The 20,745-nt window shown below is 40.0% G+C and overlaps 1 protein-coding gene across 8 annotated transcripts in view; it reads right to left on the minus strand.

The window, feature by feature from the left end:
* EYA1 (EYA transcriptional coactivator and phosphatase 1) overlaps positions 1 to 20,745 on the minus strand; it is a gene marked incomplete at both ends in the record, with an annotated part of 284,113 nt that overhangs the window by 120,600 nt on the left and 142,768 nt on the right. For all 8 annotated transcript variants that reach the window (XM_079796672.1, XM_079796671.1, XM_079796667.1 and 5 more), the window contains one exon: positions 2,216 to 2,293. In XM_079796672.1, the coding sequence (XP_079652798.1) occupies positions 2,216 to 2,293 (78 nt within the window). The remainder of the gene's footprint in view (positions 1 to 2,215; positions 2,294 to 20,745) is intronic.

Raw genomic sequence — 20,745 nt, forward strand, 5'->3', positions numbered from 1 at the left:
AACATATACACACACACAAATGCCCTTTTCAAAAAGAAATAAAACTGTGACTATACGGACTACACTACTTGTAATCTGCTTTTTCACTTAATATAGTTAACATTTTCTCATCATTAAGTTTCTTAAGAAACTATTTTTAATCACTGTATATGAATCTGTCGTATAGACAGGGCTTCCCTGAAATTCTTCCCCACCTTTGCTTAAGGTTCAACACTCTTCCTTCTCCTCCAGTCACCTCTGTTTTCATTCAATCCCCTGTCTTACATATAGGCTTACCCTGGGTTCAACCCTGTATACTCTCTGTACACTTTCAGAAATTTCCCTTCCAGATCTTTCTTGAGCTCCCACTTCTTCAGGTGGGTGTTACCTCATAATCAACACACCCCAAAGGAAGCCTCCACCCTTCTTTCTCAGTCTTCTCCTCTTACATCCCTCACTCTGAACTTCTCTCTCTGCCTCACCCATCCCGCAATCCGCGTGCTCATTGGTCACGATGACCACAAATTCTATGTCTTAATACATCTTAATCTGTCACCTTCCCACACCCACTGCCAGCACCTGACCTCAGGTCTTCAGTATTTCTTGCCCAAATTAATGCAAATACATATATATAAAACCAGTGCCTCCACTTCAGTTCACCATGCTCCCCTCCATCCAGCTGCAGCCATGCTTCTGTATGTGACCATGATCATACAACCCCTTTCTCTGATGCCTCCCACTGCACAAACGCCATGCAGGACTCGAGCCCTGCGCCCTCTGCAGCATGGCCCCGCTGCTGGCTCACACGGTACACCCAAGGACACCGAACTATTAACAGCTGCTCCACAGCCCGTGCCCCGCACCTGGTCTCCTCCCACGGAATGCCCCAGGTCCACTGTGCTTTGTCCCACCTTTCTTTTTCTTTTTCCTTTTCTTTTTTAAAAACCAGCTTAGAAAGTCTCCATGCCTCCATCCTGACCTCTTCCTTCCTAGAGTGGGGGTAGAGGCTGACCCTTTCCTTCATACAAAGTGGGAGTGGGGGCTGTCTCCTTCCTTCACAGAATATGGGTGCAGGGCTGACCCCTATATATTCCTACTCTATTTTTAAGGCTGAGTGCAAGCATCTCCTCCAAGAAGCCTTCCCTGACCACCCCACCCCACCCCAGTCTCTGCTGGGCTCTTCCTGGGTGTTCTTTGGGGTCCAAGGCTTCCCTCTGCCACTATGAAACGCTACTGCGGTGGCCTGGTCGGAGTTCAGCCCCTTTAGCCCAAGCTGGGACCATTCTCATACATCTTTGAATCCATAATAGCACAAAGCACATTGCCTGGCATAAGCCAAATTCTAGTGAGTGTTTTACAGAAGAACTAATGGGTACTGGCATCATTAGTATAAAAGTTATGCATTTGTATTTTATTTTATATCTACTTATAATTCCTTTGGATTGTGGTGTGTATTAAATAAATGATCCTGAGAGCTAGATTAAATCAATCACAAATTTATGCAAGTATCGCATTTACTATTGAGAGGTTTAATAAATACAGCAGGCAATATGAAAATGGTTAAACATTTAAGAATTACTTCCGATAGAAATAATTTTTCATTGAAATAGTCCAAGTTGGGCAAATTTGGCAAATTTATAATCATATCCTCACAGTTGTTTTATTATCACAATCACTTTCTTATCAGCAATTTCACTATCACAGATGTGAAACTTGGACATTTTGCTTATTGGAGGCAGACTTCTTTAACGTGAAACAGTTTAAAAACTAACGAGGTTTTAAAGCTGCTTGACAAATCTGTCTAACTTACGACTATAATTGACATGACAAATGCTTAGAAGGAAGGCTCATAAGTCTGCATAGGGGGTATTAGAAACTTACTTTCACCTACTTAAATCTGCATGATTGGAAAAATTATAAAAACAAGACAAAAAGGGAAGGAGCCATGACCATAATAAAGATAATTTACAAAAGGAAAAAAAAGAGAAAAATTCATTTTGATTTTATCTCCTTTGTAGGATACCAACATTTCCTGCAAACACTTTATTATACTAAATAAAAATATCAGAACTGCAAATATGTCACTCTGAGAAAAGTTATATTATATATATGATATATATACAGATATATACCTTACCATGCATATACACACATGCATATACATACTTGTATATATAAATAAACTGGGAAAAATAATGTCTTGTATTAATGTAAGAATCTAATACTTATTCCTTACCTGAACCTGAGAAATTGTCTAAAGACCCGTCTGCTGTTGTTGAAACTATTTCACTGCTGCTCATTGGCTCTGTTTTAACTACAAAAATAAACAACATATGTCATATATCTAATTAATAGTTATCTGTAAAGATACTACAGAAGAGATACAACATTCAAAATAGTGACACAGAAAATTATTTTCAAATTCAGTCTTTTTGTATTTAAATATAATTCAGATTAATATTCCTAATAGAATCTTCTCTTTAAAAAAACCCAAACATTCGAATGTTAAATATTTTCTCCCTAAAAAAAAAATCTATTGCGAAAAGTTACCCTTTAAAAGAAATGCTTTAAACTAAAAGTAGTTAAATTCATTTGTTCCTTACATATTTACTGAACTGCTTTTTAATAAATAACTTATCTGGAAATTGACATAATGGGAATGTGAAATTATAATGGGTTTGTAGCCATGTGGCCAAATGGAGTCAAGATGATAGGATAAAGAGACGTGAAGATGTGAGAAATACTGGCAGCAGGTTTTCACGGTGCTCAAGGACAGGTGCCTATGTGCACAAGTACACACACACACATACACACACACATGCACACACACTTTCTCAGTTATCCACCAGGGCTAGAAAACAGAATGCTCAACTTAATGGGATTATTATTACCATCCAGCCATAACTCACGGCCAATTCATCAGTATCTAAGGTACATTTAATATAAAAAAAAACAACAACAACACACTAAATGTAAATGAAGCAGAAATGTTTTCTATGTCAAAATAATACCAATAGCTGTCAATTTGTGGAAAACATATATGACCTTTGGTAAAGCTCCTTGGAGCTGTAAAATAAAAACCTTTAGATTTATGTTACAGGTTCTCTAAGCAACCCACTCTACTGAGACAGTGACGGTATTATTGCACCCCTATCAAACAAATGGGCCAGACCACTGCACAATACTAGCCATTTCCCTATTTTCAGGTTATTTTAGAATGACGAAATAGCATTAGTACCTTCCCTAGTGAAATGCTATGTCAGAATTTGCCTAGCCTACTTTATGGAAGTTATTCGTCCCCATTAACAGGTTTTCATAAAGAGTGCAATAATTATTTAGGGACTACCTAAAAATTAATAATGTGCTTTCCAAAGTGAAAGTCCTAACAAGAATATCAGGGGAGGCTGTTCTCACAAAGGAAACACATTCTGGGGAAGGGTGATGGAGAAAATGTAGCTTTTCCTTCTCTCAACATTGCCAATCTCTTACAAATATCAGGCAAGGACTCATTCACCTGACCCCTTAACCCCCAGGGCCTTTGAAATTTTTGCTAATGCACACTGAGTAGTTTAAAAATAGGCATTATAAATAGTTGCAGCAGAAAGTCACTTCCAAAAAAATTAATTATTTAGACTGTTTCTAAACAAAGTTGAAAAATAAAACCAGTGAGACTAATAGGAATCACTTCAACTGCTTGCTTCAATGCAGACCAAACAATTGTGTAACTGAAGTTTTCACTTTCCCACCCCTCGTCGGGGGTTAGAAGTCTTAGTTGATGCTAATAAATTCTGACATAAGCCTGTATTTCCCTTCTTTCTTCACGCCTCCAGGCAACCTAATGATCTTGCTCTTTGCAACCATCATGTGGCCATAGATTCAGGAAAGCAGACCCGCCTCTGCTGGTGCATAGTCCCTAAGTTTCCTGCTCAGTAGCCCACATCCTGTCTTACCTTCCTCAAAAAGAACTCATACAATGAGTTATATATTATAAACTCCTACAATGTACATCTAAAGCAAGAGCTGTTTTACTCTGTCCTGGACAGGTGACCACTGGAATTCTAGCTCAGAATCACTTACCACATGCCTAGTGAAGATGAGAATTAGGCCCACAGGATACAGTCATGTAAAATGCCTACTGTGTGTCAGATTCTGCAAGCATGTCTCAGAGCACAACTCACAGACTCCCTCGTTAGAGATTGTCTTCTTTTTTTCACATGCAAAAACTTAAAACCAGAAGGTTGGGAATTTGCTCCAAGTCAGGAGGGGGCAGAAATGGGATTTTGGATACTTTTGGTTCCAAGGCTTGAAGAAATGGCAAAAAGTAGCACTTCCCAACAATTAGAGCTGCTCTGTAACAGAACAAGATGACTGAGGTGCCATGCCACTGTCGTTATGAAGCATAATCATAACCAACTCTGTCTGTTTACTCCAGACAGATCTAAAGTGTCTAACTGCACACTCCTCCAGTCCCAGAGCCCGCAGGGAAGTCCTCGCTGTGCTAGCACGTTCACGCTTTCCGGCCAGCGTACTGGCTAGCAGATCTCAGGTAGATGCTGAGCTGCCTGGGAAAGATGGTGAAGAATCAATTGTCCATGGCGCGGGATGTTAGCCCAGATTACTTCTAAATCTTTGCCAAAACTCAGGTCTAGATTCTGTCAACTGGACCATAAAATTACTCTGTGAAAGCTGGACGATACCAAAACTTCTGCTCCTGTCCCCTAAAACCCACCCCAGCTCTGCCCCATACGATTGGCTTAATCAAATGCGGCTTTCACTCCCAAGAGACACATTCAGTTATACTTGAAATCCATTCACAACAGGCCAAGAGAATAGGAAGGAAAGGAAGAGGATACTTTTTCTTCTAGGCCCCAAGTCCATTGCCTTTCGCCATTGTTCAAATATGCCCATCTACACACACTAAGGAATAAAGACTCCCTTTTCCTAATGCATCCAATGTTTAAAAGGCTCACTGTTGAAGAGAAGAGGATGTACATAAGGTGACTACCCGGGTAGTGGTGATGCTATCAGGTGCTGTAATGGAACACCTCATCACCAGGGACCTGATGCTAAAGAGACTGGTGATTTATTGTGATGGTAAATAGTTTCTGAATAAAAGCCAAAGGAACCGAGACCACTTCTGCCTTTGTTGCTGCCAAGCACCCACCCACCAGAAAGTTAAAAATACAAGAATAATCCCGGCCACCAAGACGTTCCCATCCCCGCTAGCTTGCACCACCGCGGTACAACATGCTGTGGAGGATGGAACAGAGCACCGCTCCAAGGCTTTGGATTTAAAAACACCACATGCTGAATTTTTTTGGTCTTAGAGAGTTGAGCTACTGTCACATCTGTGAACAATTTTCCCATCTAAGCCACCTATCTGAAAAGGGAAAAAAAATCCATGCACAATCTGTTCTCTAAATAACTATAGGACTCTTTTCTCTCCTTCATGACATGCCTTTAGTCTATAAGAAAAGGGTATTTTTTAAAATCTCTTTTACCCCCACTCAAGAGTCTATTTTTTTCTACCACCCCAAGTTTCCACCTGATGTTTCAGAATTCTCTTTTGCCCATTTAATATCCCTGATGCCCCCACCTCCTTCGTTCGGCCATGCACTCTAGGCCTGAGCTGTACTGAGCAACGGGACTCCCCTGAGGTACCAAGACTTCCATCTATCAATGCCGTTAAGCTTTGGTTTTGGACTCAGAGAATCCAGTTACTTACTGTAAGACTTTATGAAAGTTCTTTGATCTCTTCAACCTTAATTATCTCATGAATTAAAAAAAATTAATGATACCTACATTACAGGCATGCATAAGCCATAAAAATGTATGTAAAGTAGCTGATCTGAAGCAGAAGCCGAATCTGTATGTATCACCGTCTTTAGGAGTCGAGGTATTCTATTTCTGCTGCACTGAATGCCTTCTCCTGGGGAGTAAGTCCCAGGGGAAAAATACCAAACGAAGACGTTAAAGCATCAGCTTTGGAACTGTCATCTGAATTTCAATCTAGCTTTGCTATTAACAGTGCAAACCTGGAAAAGTTATTCAGTTTCTACATGCCTGAGCTTCCTCATCTGTAAGTGGGTAAATACCCTCATAAAAACGATAAATGCTTATAAATCATTTAGCACTGTCCTTGGTCCAGAGGCCCTGCTTTCATAGTCACTCTATCATGATAGTGTCTTTAATTAGAGAAATCAAAGTGTTTCTTATGGGGCAAAATCTATTATAATAGTCACATTAAAGTTAAGCTTACGTTTAAAAAGCAAATGAGAAGAATCTAAGGTTAAGTGACTTGTCTTACATCAACCATGAGGCCATGGCCTCAGGAGAGCGGAATTCAAATCCAGGTAACCTGGAGGTCACTTAAGAAGGCAGGACTAAATCATGATTGAGAAAACTTATACCTTTGTCATTACAATCAGTACATATTCTTTCTGAAGAAACAGGCTACTAGCAGGGAATTGTAAGTATTCCAGGAAAAAATGTAGGCATCTCTTCAGCACTGTTTAAGGTAAGTATACTGTTACTGGTCCATTAAAAAAAGACACCTGCCCTAACCAGTTTGTTTAGTGGTTAGCGCATCGGCCCAAAGACTGCAGGATCTCAGGTTTGATTTCAGTCAAGGGCATGTACTTGCTTGCAGGCTCAATCCCTGGCCTCAGTCAGGGCCTGTGCGGGAGGCAACCAATGGATGTCTCTCTCTCTCACACACATTGATGTTTTTTTCTCTCTCTCCCCCTCCTTTCCACTCTTTCTAAAAATTAATGGAAAAAATATCCCTGGGTGAGAAATAACAACAACAAAAACATAACTGTCTTCCTTCACTATAAACTTAAATGAGATCAGACCATTGGAGCAGGTGACAATAGCTGCAAAGGTCATCAACTAACCCATCTCACTAGGCCTCTGCTCAAGAAGCAACTTCTGGTTATACTTTGAATGTTGTGGTCATATGCATAATCTTCCGGAAGATGGTAGGCTGGTCAGAGGATCGAGTATCAGTCATGTGATTGGTTATTTCTCACCATGGATTAGGAGGACAGTTAAACCAGTTCACCCCCAAAGGGCAGCTCTGCCTGCCGAATCGGGAGCCAGACTCGTTGTTATCAATTCACCCAGGATCGCCCCAGCCGAGGTGCGCAGTGGGTCCTCCCAAGCAGTATTAAGCTCCTTTCTTAACTCTTCTTCAAACCCTAACAGCACAGTTTGTCTTTTGGGGCACGTGCTTGGGCTTCCTCTCTATTTTGCTGCCTATTGTAATGCATCAGGACTTCAAAAACCCAGATCACCATCCCTCTACTATTCCTTAGGATCCCTTCATCTCTCCTGTCTCAATGAAATGTACCTTCATTACAATCTGGTTATTTAAAGGTTCAGTAACACCACTGTCTAGAACTGCATTCCTGCCAAGAAATGTCACCTTTTACCTTTCTCATTTGCTCACTTCGGTCAGACTTTCTCATCAGAACATCCTGTCTTTCCAAACCCTGATCCATTCCCTCCACCAGCTGCACTAGCGTAGCCTGGAACCCAGCGCTCCACCCTAGGCTCCTGTGTTGACTCACTTTTCCAAGCAACTGGTTGCCAAGCTCTCATCCCAGGACTGGCAGCCTCTCGCTGCTCACTCCTCCGCTGCTGTTCTGGATGGCTGAGCCTGGGAGAAGAGTTCACAATTTGCACGCTGACCAACTGGATTAAAATCCATGCTTCTATATTCTTTTGAGTCATCCTGTTGCTTGACAATCCTCCTTCTCCATTTATTGTGCCTCTAACAGTTTCCACTGAACAGTTTCCACTTTCCTCAAGTCTCTGAACCAAAGCTTATTTGCCATCACCAACTTTTCTTTTTTTAAATCCTCACCAAATGATTTTCCCCCCATTGATTTTCAGACAGACTGGAAGGGAGGGAAAAGGAGTGTGTGTGTGAGAGTGTGTGTGTGTGTGTGTGTGTGTGTGTGTGTGTGTGTGTGTGTTGAAAGAGAGAAACATTGACATGAGAGAGACACATCGACTAGTTGCCCCCTGCACTTGCCCTGACTGGGGCTGTGGCTCAAACCCACAACCAAGGTATGTGCCCTTGACTGGGAATCAAACCCCAGACCCTTCGGTCCGTGGGCTGACATGCTAATCACTGAGCAACTGGCCAGGGCACCAATTATTTTATAAAGAAGATTGAAGCTTCATTAAATTTTCAATTATCCTCCTGCAACAATTCTCAGTTTCCCGCTGGTTAATCTCAGTGAAGGTTACTTTTCCTTTAGCGGGGTTAACCTTTACACCTTTATTCTTGCTGCTATTTCCACACCTCTTTGCAGCAATACTCATTACTTCGTTATTTGGTCTCTCAACGTCCTTGATCATCCCATGTCTAGTGGCTACTTCCCTTCTACCTACAAAAACAGACAGGTCTTCTCTAATTTTTAAAAAATCTTCTCTCTACCGTGATACTTCTCCCTTCTTTCATCATCAAGTTTCCCAAAATACGTTTCAAATTCTTATCTACGTAATCTTTAATCCTCTGCATTATCCCTTTATAGCTACTAGTTTACTCAAAGGACTTTTCCAATTCCCCAATTCAACTTTTCTCAATCCTGATTTTCCTTAATTCTCCTGTAATGGGCCTTTCTCTGACACTTTATCACCGTTGATCAATATAATACAGCAATATTTCTCTTTTTCCTTATATCTGTCTATTTCTCTGCATTTTCTTCCTTTCTCTATGCTTCTATAATTCCACCTCCCTCTTATCTGTTTGAATTTTCTCTCACAATCATTTCTTTCCTGGCTACAAATTTTTAAAAAATCACCTTCATGTAGCTGACTCCCAAATCTCTTATCCACGTGCACACCTTTTTCATGAGGACCAATCCCCACATCCCAATGATGCGATGAACTTGCCTAGACCCGGGTCAAACTCAACCTGCCCCAACATAAACGGTCATCTTATCCCTCTGTAATGGCCATGTCACCTCGACTGAAAGTTTTCTTTTCAGCCCTGAGTTACCTTGGCTCCTCATTTTTTCCCCTTTCTTTTCTTAATCCTCACCTGGGGACATGCTTACAGAGAGGAAGGGTGAGGGAAGAAAGGAGGCAGAGAGAGGGGAGGCGGAAAGTGGGGGAGAGAGAAACTTCAGTGTGCAAGAGAAACATTGATTGGTTGACTTCTGTATGTGCCCCGACTACAGATTGAACCCACAACCTGGGTATGTATCTTGACTTGGAATCAAACCAGCAACCTTTCAGTGCACAGGATGGCACTCAACCAACTGAGCCACCCTGGCCTGATATGGTTCCTCTTTCTTCATACCCTAATGCCAAGTCTATAGTTTCTAACACCCTAATCTTACACAACTATCTTCAACTTCACAGCCACTATCTTAATTACCTTATACCTCTTCTCTTTTAAAGCTGGCAAATTTACCTTCCAGCCATTGCTCTCTCTACTTTAAGCAGAGATATTCATCTTCCACTGCCGAGACTTGAGTGAGTCACTCCTGGCTCAGAGGTTGTCAATAGGCTCTCTATTTGCTCCTGAACTGTTACCATTCCTTCATCATGTTTTTAAGGCCCTCTAACACCAATCTTACTTTTTTTTTTTTTTTTTTGCTTTATATCCCCATTTTACAGAACCACATGTCCGTATATAGAGTCAACATTTAAAGCGAATTGACCTACCAGGATGCTTACTGCTTCTCCAAACCCACAGGATTGCTGGTGCCTTTCTCTCTGGCACCAAATGTTCTATAAAATTTCCATTTGACTGACTAAATTCTACAGTTCCTTCAGGGCTCAACCCAAGTCCCACCTGCTTAGTTAAGTTCTGCCTGATCTACTACTCAGGGGTGAACTTTCTTTTCCTTGAGCTACTAAATCTGAGTATATATCTCCTTTAGAACATATATCCTGTTCTACCTTACTTTACAATTCATAATCTTATCCATTTTCATATATTATAAATCTCTTCATGGGAGGAACATCACCTTTTTATATGCCTACAGAACGTAGCACAAGGTTTAACACATAGTTGGAAACTCATTGGGGGAAACATGAAGGTGAAATGTACCACTGACTTTAAAAAACAGTTTACAACTGACTTCATACCCCTGGGTACATCGCATAGGGCAATCAAAAATTGTAGATGCTCAATGTCACTAATAATCAGAGAAATGCAAATTAAAAACACAATGAGATAGCACCTCCCACCTGTCAGAATGGTTGTCATCAATAAATCAACAAACAACAAGTGTTGGCAAGGTTGTGGAGAAAATGGAACCCTCATGCACTGTTGGTGGGGATGCAGATTGGTGCAGTCACTATGGAAAAGAGTATGGTGGGTCCTCGAAAAATTAAAAATGGAACTGCCTTCTGACCCAGTGATTCTACTTCTGGGTATATATCCTGAGAAACTCAAAACAGTAACTTGAAAGAATATACTGTGTGCACCCCTATGTTCATTGCAGCATTATTTACAACAGCCGAGGTACGGAAGCAACCCCAGGGCCCCTCAATAGACAAGTGGATAAAAAAAGCTGTGGTACATTTGAATACTACTTGGCCATAAAAAAGAATAAAATCTGAGCATTTCTGAGAGCATAGATGGACCTAGAGAATATGCTAAGTGAAATAAGTCAGACAGAGAAAGACAAATAACATATGTTCTCACTTATAGGCGGAATCTAAAGAATAAAATAAGAAAACAGAAACAGACTCATAAGTACAGAGAACATACTGATGGTTGCCAGAAGGGAGGGAGGATGGGGAGCTGGGTGAAAAAGGTGAAGGGATTAAGAAGTACTAATTGGAGTGACAAAATAGTCATATGGATGTAAAAGTTTATATATCCATAAACGCAATGTTTTTTCTTTGGTCAGTTCCCATTTGGAAAATGAGGCATCCGTGTATGTTTAGATTGGCTTCATATATAGTCTGGAATGTTACTGTTATCTCTTCCAAATTATAAAGTTCAAATCTTCCTCTTTTTCTGAAAAGAGGGTAGGAAAATATTAGCTCTTCAAAATAGTACATCTGGTACAACCTTCTGAAAACCAAATCAATACATATAGACTAAACTTGAACTGAAGGGTATACAATGGTCAACAAGAAATGTTAGTCAGTTTCAAAACGTGTTATTCACAGGAAGTACAGCATGTTGGAGTAGCACTGTGCAATGATCAGCTGTAGAGGTCTAGACTAGTAGACTTTTTTCTTTTGTAAAAGAAATGATTTGTGGTAAATGATGACTGTTCCTTTGAAATACCTTTTGCAAGTCCACTTACCATTCTTGCCACACTAGCTCAGGCTCCTGACACGTAAAATCTGGGTAGGTTACATGAGGCTCCAGGCTGCTGCTCATCTCTCCCCCAGTCCAATCTACCCTTGAAATTGCTGCCAGATTAATACCTAAAACACCTTCACCATATCAATCCCTTGCTCAAAATATTCAGTGGCTTCTCCACTGGCTCCAGGATGAAGTCCAAATTCCTTAGCCTCCCATTCAGGGTCCTCCCCAGTTTGGCTCCAGCTGATCCTTCCAAACCTTATCTACTATCAATTCCTTCTTCAGCCATAACTGGTCTCCTCACAGCCTCCAGAACTATCCTACCTTTGTCCCCACTGCTCCTTCATTTAGCATGCATTCCATCTCGTCTCAACCTATTCAAATTCTACCCATTTCCCAACACTCAGCTCAGATTCCATCTCTCCTTCTTGAAGCCTGGCCAGACCTCACGGAGCTGAAGAGCTCCTTTTTCTGAACTCTGAGAGCACTTTTGTTTGGATCAGTGGCTGCTAACCTTCTCGAGAATGAAGCCCTCTTCTAACACCAAAATATTTCAGAACCAAATGAGAGCCTAGTTTTCATCTGCTGATTGAGAAAGCTGCATAATGGCAAAAGCCTACTGCAAATTTTCAGACAAGAAAATCCGTATTTTCAAAAACATCACAGATCATCCGTATGTGAGGAAAGTTTGACTGATATGTGGCCTATTCGTTTCCTCAGCCTAAAAAGGTTTTGCACAAAAGAATCTGCTGGTCTTCAGTACTTGCTCTGCACCTCCTGGGGATCTCTGAGCTGCAGGTTGAAAATCCTCATCTCATAATTTCATTGACATACTATGACCTTTCAGTTTTTGCCAAATTTTCAAAATGTTTTCTCTCTTCCAACCAGATTGTGAGCTCCTCAATGTAGGAACAGTGTCACATACCTCTCTGCATATCTACTAGAATCTGGTAGATTGCTTGCATACTAGTAAAAACTAAATAAATGCTTCCTTTCTATGACACATTAAGTATTTTAGGTTCAATTTTTTCACCAGTATTTTATTATAAAAAATTTCCTAAATACAGAAAAGTTAAAATAATTATGTGGTGAACATTTATAAACCTGCCATTTACTTTTCCGTATCTATTCCTCATAAAACCATCATATTTTTCATGCATTTCAAAAAGAGTTACAGACATAATATATTTCCCCTAAATACTTCAGCATTCATATCATTAACTAGAGTTCATATTTGTTTATGGTTCTTTTTTCCTTTAAGTAAAATGTATATATAATTAAATGCATAAATCTTAAATGTGCCATTGAATGACTTTTAACAGATGCCCACATTTAAATTCCAAAGTGCAATCTAAATATTTTTAGGTTGTTTTAACAATGGGAGCAAAACACAACAGTATGAAAAGATTGCTCCAATTTTAAGAACTCAGGTAGCAATAGGACTTTCTCAATTTCTGGCCTAGGCAATAGTGAAGTAGAATTTTAGCATGGAAGAGTAAGAATTTTTAAAGTAGTTTATGTTTTTTGTGAGCACCTACTACATGCCAGGCATTGTGTAAGCACTTTCTAAGTGATAACTGGTTTGCTCCTTGTGGTAATTTTATGATATATCTATGATAACTGTCACATTTTGAGGAAACTGCACCTTAACGATGTTTTAAAAACTAGCTAAAGGACACATGGCTACTTTCAAATTTCTTTGATTACCATACCTTTTATGACACCACTGGAAAGTCAAATGTTTTCTGATTAGGGTTTTATCATCCTTCATCATTCCTCAGATGGACATCTGAACAATCAGTGAAAGGCACAGCAAAAGGAAAGTCCCAGAATATCCCAAGTGTATCAGTGGATGTTGCAAATTAGCAGATGCTAAAATAAACTAGCAGACCAAGATTGGAAGCAGATGAGCTGATGTGAACTCAGAACCTCAATCATATCAATCTGAAAACATGGTTTACTTGCCTAAAATGTAATCAACCTACCAAATTGACATCTCACGTCATACCCTTTTCCCATCTCTCTCCATTCTTTACCAACTCGCAGGAGCACCCAGACATAAACCCTACCTGCATGTGTACTGACTAAGCAAGTCCTTCCTGAGCACCCGGAGTCCTCAGTCCCTGCAGAGGCCCTTAGGCGATGGGAAGATCTTAAAGGAGAAAAAATCTTAAAGGAGAAAAGATCCTCTCCTCCCAGGGAGACACTACAATAGCCAGTCCTAGTGGATATGTTCCTATAAAGTATAACATTTATTATTACTTAATAGCTGCGATGTTTTGAGCATGCAATAGATGCTAATGCCTGTGCTTAGTATTTTAGATAGATGGTTGTAACACCCTGTGATTAAGGTGCAATCCCAATTTTACAAGGGAGAAAGCAGAGGTTCGGAGATCAGAGATGAAGATATTAACAGCCAATGAATTTTAAGAACTTCCTACGAGTCACACACTGCTCTAAGTGCTTTTCCAACTCATGTACCCATCCTCACAACCCCGCAGGTAGCGACCATTATTTCCTTCCTTTTACAGACCAGGAAGCAGAGGCAGAGAGCAGGCATGTCATTACACAGCGTCACACTAACCCGGAAGTGAAACGCCCACCTCTGTGTTCTCACGAAACCCACATCTCAGTTACATGGACAGTAAATAGCTGGATTGCGACTTTCTAGCCCAGATCAGTCTGAGTAAAAAAAAAATCCATCTTCTCACTATCCTGCTTTCCTACATTATAAATATTATTCATTCCCTACTTTTTTTTGAAGGCAATTATCAGGTATAAGTTTATGCTGGAAGAAATGGTGATATATTTCAGATAAAAATGCCGTCATTACTTCTCACCTGGAATCTCCCCACCACCCACCACTCCTTAAATACAGTTTCAAAATACCACCCAAGTATATTACTGAAACACAGGCACAAGCACATCATTGTCCTCCTTACAAGCCTGCAGGTCGCCCAGCTCCTGCAGGACTGAATCCCAACTCCTGAACTGCGTACCAAAGATCCTTTACCATCTGGCAGGGTGGCTCTGAGCACCATCTCTGTGCACTGTGCACATGTCCCTCATCTCACACACATGCGCAGTGTCCCTGGCATTAGGGATGTCTTTGCTACAACTGAATAATTCTTGCTCTCTCTTCCTTCCCGGCTTGGCACCCATTGTTCTCCTACCTCTCCTGCAAGACTCTTAAGTGTTATCCGTGTGTGGAAACCAACCTCCACCCTCAGCCACCTCAGTCCTGTTTAGATGCCCCTCCTCTCTGCAGAGCGTAGCCCCAACTGCAGTCATCAACCACAGGCCTGCAAGTCACGGGAGACTGTGAACTTCCCCTGGCCAGGAGGGTATTTGGTAAATTTCTAGACACAATCACTCAATAACTATCTCTTGAATGAATTCACAACGCAATAATGGATATACAGTGTGATACATATTCTTATATATATTTTTATATAAAAATAATATATAATTTATTATTTAGGGCCAATCATTGCTTATCATCGCATATGGATACTAAACCTAAGTGTACTAACTGCTAGATCTTTATGTCATTCTGTTGTTTCTTGGACTATGTGGAAGTTGCTTCATCATTACTAAATACTACTAACTTTGACAGTTATTAGTGCAGGACAAATGCGGGTCAGTTAGTTACTACAAATCCATATTCAAATCAGTAACAATGCTGATGGCTGATGCTCTCTGCATGGGCAGCCTATGGCTACTATATGAATTGGTCTGTGAACTGATCATTTTCAAATATTTGGAAATGGACTTCAGATGCTTATTAAATCTGGTAATGCTTTGTAAGTAAAATTAATGAATCTCTGCTCTTATAATTATTCAACTGTATTATATGCTTGGTAATAAGGGGCATCCATTCAACAAATATTTGTTGACTGTTTAATCACTGCCAAGCCTTCTGCTAGATGGTGTGGACACAACAGCGAAGAGGTCTGTCCCTGCCTTTAAGGACCTAGAGACTATACCCACATACATGTAAACACACATGTAAATCGATGTTGCCTTCACTAGGCCACACTCGTAGATAAGGGAAAGGAATGTTTTAAGGCAGATAAAGTGCTTCAGTAAGAGCCAAGCGTTTTGGCTACTAAGGAGGCCAAGTTTTACAGTGTAAAGAGTGGGCTTTGAAACCAGCCTCATGTGCCTTTGAATCTCATCTCAGCTCAGATAATAAGCTGTGTAAACAGAGACCAGTCATCTAAATGCTTTAAAATGAGGTGCATAAAAGTTACCCCAACTTCTTTTGAGGATAAAATAGGTATGTAGAGCACATAAATATTGCACTCAGTAAATAGTAAGAATTCAGTCAATTCGGTTCATATTCTTCCTCTTGCTAAAAATTATCGTTTCCATGCAAAATTCCTCTTATCAGCAATAGGGACAATGATAAAATAGATAAGCATTTTGGATTTTGATCCATTTTATGTAAAAAAAATAGAAGTTTCCAATTTGTGTGATGGGAGTTATAAAACATACCTCCTTGGAATGTGTTTGGTAGAGTTCATCTATCTTTTGTACCCTTGGTGTGATAGGATATCGGAGGAATGGAATAAAACTAAAATTCTGCAAACCCAGCAAATTACCAGGAACATAATCATAATCAGCTTTTACTTATATGTAATTTGGGATCCTAAAACTTAATGTCAATCCTTCATTAGCTTCTCGAAACTGACATTTTGAGAAGGCAATGGCTAGCAGTCACTGAGGACAGCTATGTGACAAAAAACTTTTTTCCTACCTACAGTGAAAATGGAAAAGTTGTCATTATGTACCTGCTACTTCTATTATATTGTATGTCTGAAGCCAAAGAGAGGAGAGTGAATTACTTAGACATTACTCCAAGTAAATAAACACACACACACACACACACACACACACACACACACACACACACACCACTTTGCTCACTCCAAGGCATCCTTGACCATCATGAGAAATTAGGAATTACTTAAAGCAAGGAATCCATGACCAAAGGGATAAGAATTAGCCTAAATACCAGCCCTCACTAAAGGTTCACACATCTCTCTGGAGGGAACCAAAAGTTTTTCCCTGAAGATAGGATGTGCTTAGGGAGATGAATTGCTGCTTGTACCAAAGTTCTGGCCCACCAGGGACAGGCCACGGAACTGTGATTCTCTGAACTATCAGGTATTGGGAGTAGGTGAAAACTGTCTCCACTGAGTCGCTCATTTATCAAGAAGCCTGTCTCTCTAGAACCTCTGAGCTTAGATTCAGGCAATCAGCACTGCAGTCCCCATTCCTAGTATGGAAGATACAGTTAGCTCTACACAATAGACTAGAGTATATATGCCAACCTACAAGGCCTTATACAGGCCACCCCTTTATTCCTCTGGCTTTATCCCTCATACCCCCTCACTCTCTCTCCTCCAGCCACACTTGCTGTTCCTGGAACAGACCAGGCATGTCCCCCACACTCGGCTTTGACATCTGCTGTTCCTATGGAGCCCCCGACAAATGCCACTTAAACTTCTTTTTTGGCTTGTGCTTGTTTCATATCATTTGGCTCTCAAAGTCAAGATACACGTGACCAAATGTCTCGCCTACTTAAAAATATTTTCTAAGGCAGTCAAACTGTAACTGCTTTTTAACCTTCACAGTAATACTGCTCCCATCCAAATGTGCGCATAAAAATGACTTGTAATGAAAAGCAGAGATGACTTCCCATCTCCATTTAATCCCAGAGAGGCTTAACATAGACGGATGGCTGGTGGAATTATAATTAAATCTAAAACTTTGAAAATTAGAAAGAGACCATCCCCTAAAAGTTACCCTATGGATGCATCATGCTGTGCATGCGTGACCCCAGGAAGAAATCTCACAAATGCAAGAACTTAGAGACCAGCGTGCAACGGCCCTGGGAGTTGACCTTATACTAAAGTCCTTCTGTCATCAGAGCCTCTGCCATCGGTCCTTTCGCAGCGGTCCCCCGCTCTTTGCTGGGATTGGGGTTCTCCAGGCCTGAAGACACCGACGTGGCAGCGTGGGCCCGGTGTTTGGTGTGAAGGCTTTAGGAAAGGCATTGGCAGCTGAGGGGAACCTCGTGCTCCCTGCAGAATATCATGGGGATTTGAAAACCCAGGCTCTGGACTCAGAACTTGATTCAAATAACAGGTCAGACACCAGTGGCACCTCATAACCATGTGTCTTTCAAGTTGGCATTTCACTTTCTCGGACTCAGTTTCTTGTGTGGAAAGTAGTGATAAGAACTATAGAGGTGACTATTGTTTATACACGGCCTAGAAGCTAATAGATACAGAGCACTTAGTACGTTCCAGGTGGGCTACAAGTTTTACTTATCCTCACAGCAAGCCTGGTGAAGCTCCGCTATGATCCCATTTTACAGATAAGGAGACTGAGCCACACAGACACTAGCTTGCTTGCGCTCACACTGCCAGTAAATGGAGCTGGGATTCAAACCCAGTCTCCTAACTATGATGATGGCAATCTAAAGGGAAGTTTGTGAAGATTAATGAAATAAATCATGGGGAATGGTCAGCATAATGGACTGCCAATGTTATTCATAAAAGTAGCCATTATTACTATTAATTAGCAATAGGCACGTGATAATTATTCTCATATACTATACAGGCAAACATAAAACCATAACAAATTATTTTGTTCATCCTTTCCTGGATTTTGCTAAATAATAATTTATAAGAGGCTAATTCTATGGCTGCAAACTCTAAAAATGTCACTTAGAAAACTCCTTTACTCACAATATCCCTTAATCTTCCAGAAACAAAATCATGTGCAGAATGTAAATAACAATAAAATTAGATTACCGTGTTTCTATTGACGACAGAATATTGGACCACAAAAAGATAAATATAGCCTTCAAATGCAGCCTCAGACCATAATTTTATGCACACTCACACCAGTTTACATATTTCTTGTACATAGATTTCTTTAAAATACTCCAGTTGGACAAAACTGTATTTTACTACATTAATATTACAGTGAGAAAAACAATGTCAGATAACTTATTAGTGTTCTAAGCTTTGCAGAAATGATAAAACAACTTTAAAATAACTTCTGGTAATACCAATTTGTATAATTGAATTAACCTGTGACCTAAAATATGCAATAAACAATTAAATACATCTTAAAATGCAGAAAATCTAGCCACCTCATTCAAGATCATATCTCTTATCATCTTGGAAATCTGATATATCATTCAAAACGACTATCTGAATTACAGAATTCCTGAAGCCCTATTTGTAGGGAAGATTCCAATGGCATCTGGTCTTACGTCACTCACAGGCAAATTCATCTGCCTTGAGACAAAAATTAAGCTTCTTCTTACGTATAAATCTAAGTTTTCAATACAGGAAAACTCTTAATTCCGCTTGCTCACACCTCTTTTTGGCCCTTCTCCACTCCTCACCCCCCAGACAACCAAAAATAAACACTCAACCCAGGACTATATGAACTGACCAATCATGGGCTCCCGGGGACTTAAGACAACCAGGAAAAACAAAGATGGGAAGAATCACTGCTTTGCAAACAAGGCCTTAATTAGGTCCGTAAATAAAAATCCTTTTACTGCTCCAGCCCTGAGTCCTTCTGAAGGGAGATTTCCCAACTACTTCTCACGCTTACACAACACAAACATCAGCACACAGCCTCTACCAAGCTGAGGCGTGAACATACACCCACACACTGGAAACCCTCTAGATTTCCAGTTATCTAAAAAAGCATCACCGCTAAAAGTCCTAGGTCTTAAAAATTATACTGTAACAATTTAACAAGAAATTTCTATTCCATCCTATCCTGGAAGACGAGGAAAAACAGGTAAAAGAAAAGCCACAGTTGATGTTTTCAAAACCATCCATTATCCCCCTCTCCCCCCAGGCCAAGCTTTAATTGTTTAAGAGTAACTACACAATTTATTAATTCGCTTGGAAACAACACTTCCAACTGTGCTTTTCTGAATGCAGGTCAAGCATCCACTTAGGCTATTTCATATTTTTACCTACTTACGTTTTATAATTCAGAGATGTATAAACTGGGTGAAACCAACAGTTAACTGCAGCAATAACAACTCAGAGAGGTTGGAATGGAACATGAAAGTATGAAGAGTTGAAAGTTTTGAAATATGAAACATTCAAACAGCTTTTCGAACTGAGGAACATTTCATCTAGGAAATGAAAAAGCACAATATTTGAGGCTGTAGCTCGGTGTCCCTCTGTCTTTATCCCTTAGATGAACCATGAAAATAGGCGCTAGCCTGTGAGCACAGAACCTACAAACACTGAGTCTTATGATAATTTGGCAGCAGACCTAAGGAGAAACTTAATATCCTCTGCCTCTCCATTCCCTTCCCTCCTTGTTTGTTCTTCAGATGAAGTTATGGTTTTTGATACAGGAGATTTTCATGTTTTCTTAGCCTCATTATAGGGACAAGTGGTGGCAGGAAGGAAAAATGGCCCTGAGTGAGAGAAGACAGTCAATATAAATGTGGGCAAAGCCAACAACGGTGTACACTGCATGGAAGTTTTGTTGACCTAATTAAGGGGACCAGCTTCAAGGAGGCGGCAGTGAAGTCGCTCAAATATAAATCACGGCCTAGAAAGCTAGAAAGAAATATGTGTTGGGGAGTTAGGGGAGGTGATGGATATTTTAAACGCTCTTTGAAATTGTAATGAATTTCTTGTTTTTTCATTCTTCTAATTCGTTGGTAAACACTGCTGGCTTCAAAATAAATAAGATTTTCAAAGAAGGAACAGGAAAATCTCTAATGATTATACCCCAGGGAAGCCTGCCAGACATTGTGACTTCACTAATTTAAGCTTAACTCCTCTAGTGGTGACTGTGAGGAATGAAGCCAACGAGTTATAGAACATGTAAGTAGCATGATGAATTGATTCACAAACTGAGTAATAACCCAGAACTTTCTAATACTGTTTGCATCTAAACAGGCATGTAACAGGGATCGTGAAGAAAGTTTTGAGTCCACATTTTCAAACTACATACTAACATAAAACTGAATATGCCAGTCAATTGACTAAAATCCCATTTTTCAGACAATTTATACTAACGTCTTCTAACGTCACTTTTTAACGACTGGAACCCTTGACATCTTCTAACTTCTCTTAACTACTAGAACCCCTGCAACATCCACCCCTGAAGAATGCCTGAAAACAGAGTGAAATGAGTAACTGTGTATTTATCTGAAATTGCCCCAAAAATCTCATTTCCAATATATAAGATGATTAAGATTTTTTAAGGATAAGGAGTCATTTTTAAATATTTCCCAAACTGAATGGCTCATCAGATTACACTCGTATCCAACATATTTTATTATTTTGAACTTATTTTAGTTGTGCAAAAAAATATTCCCAAATCTGAACATGATTATCAGCTATTAAGTATAAATACTCAGAAACATATTACCACCCCACAAGCCCTTAAAAAACAAACCACACATCATTCACACAGAG

Source organism: Cnephaeus nilssonii (genome assembly GCF_951640355.1).
Source record: "Cnephaeus nilssonii genome assembly, chromosome: 18".
In the NCBI taxonomy this organism is placed as follows: domain Eukaryota; kingdom Metazoa; phylum Chordata; class Mammalia; order Chiroptera; family Vespertilionidae; genus Cnephaeus; species Cnephaeus nilssonii.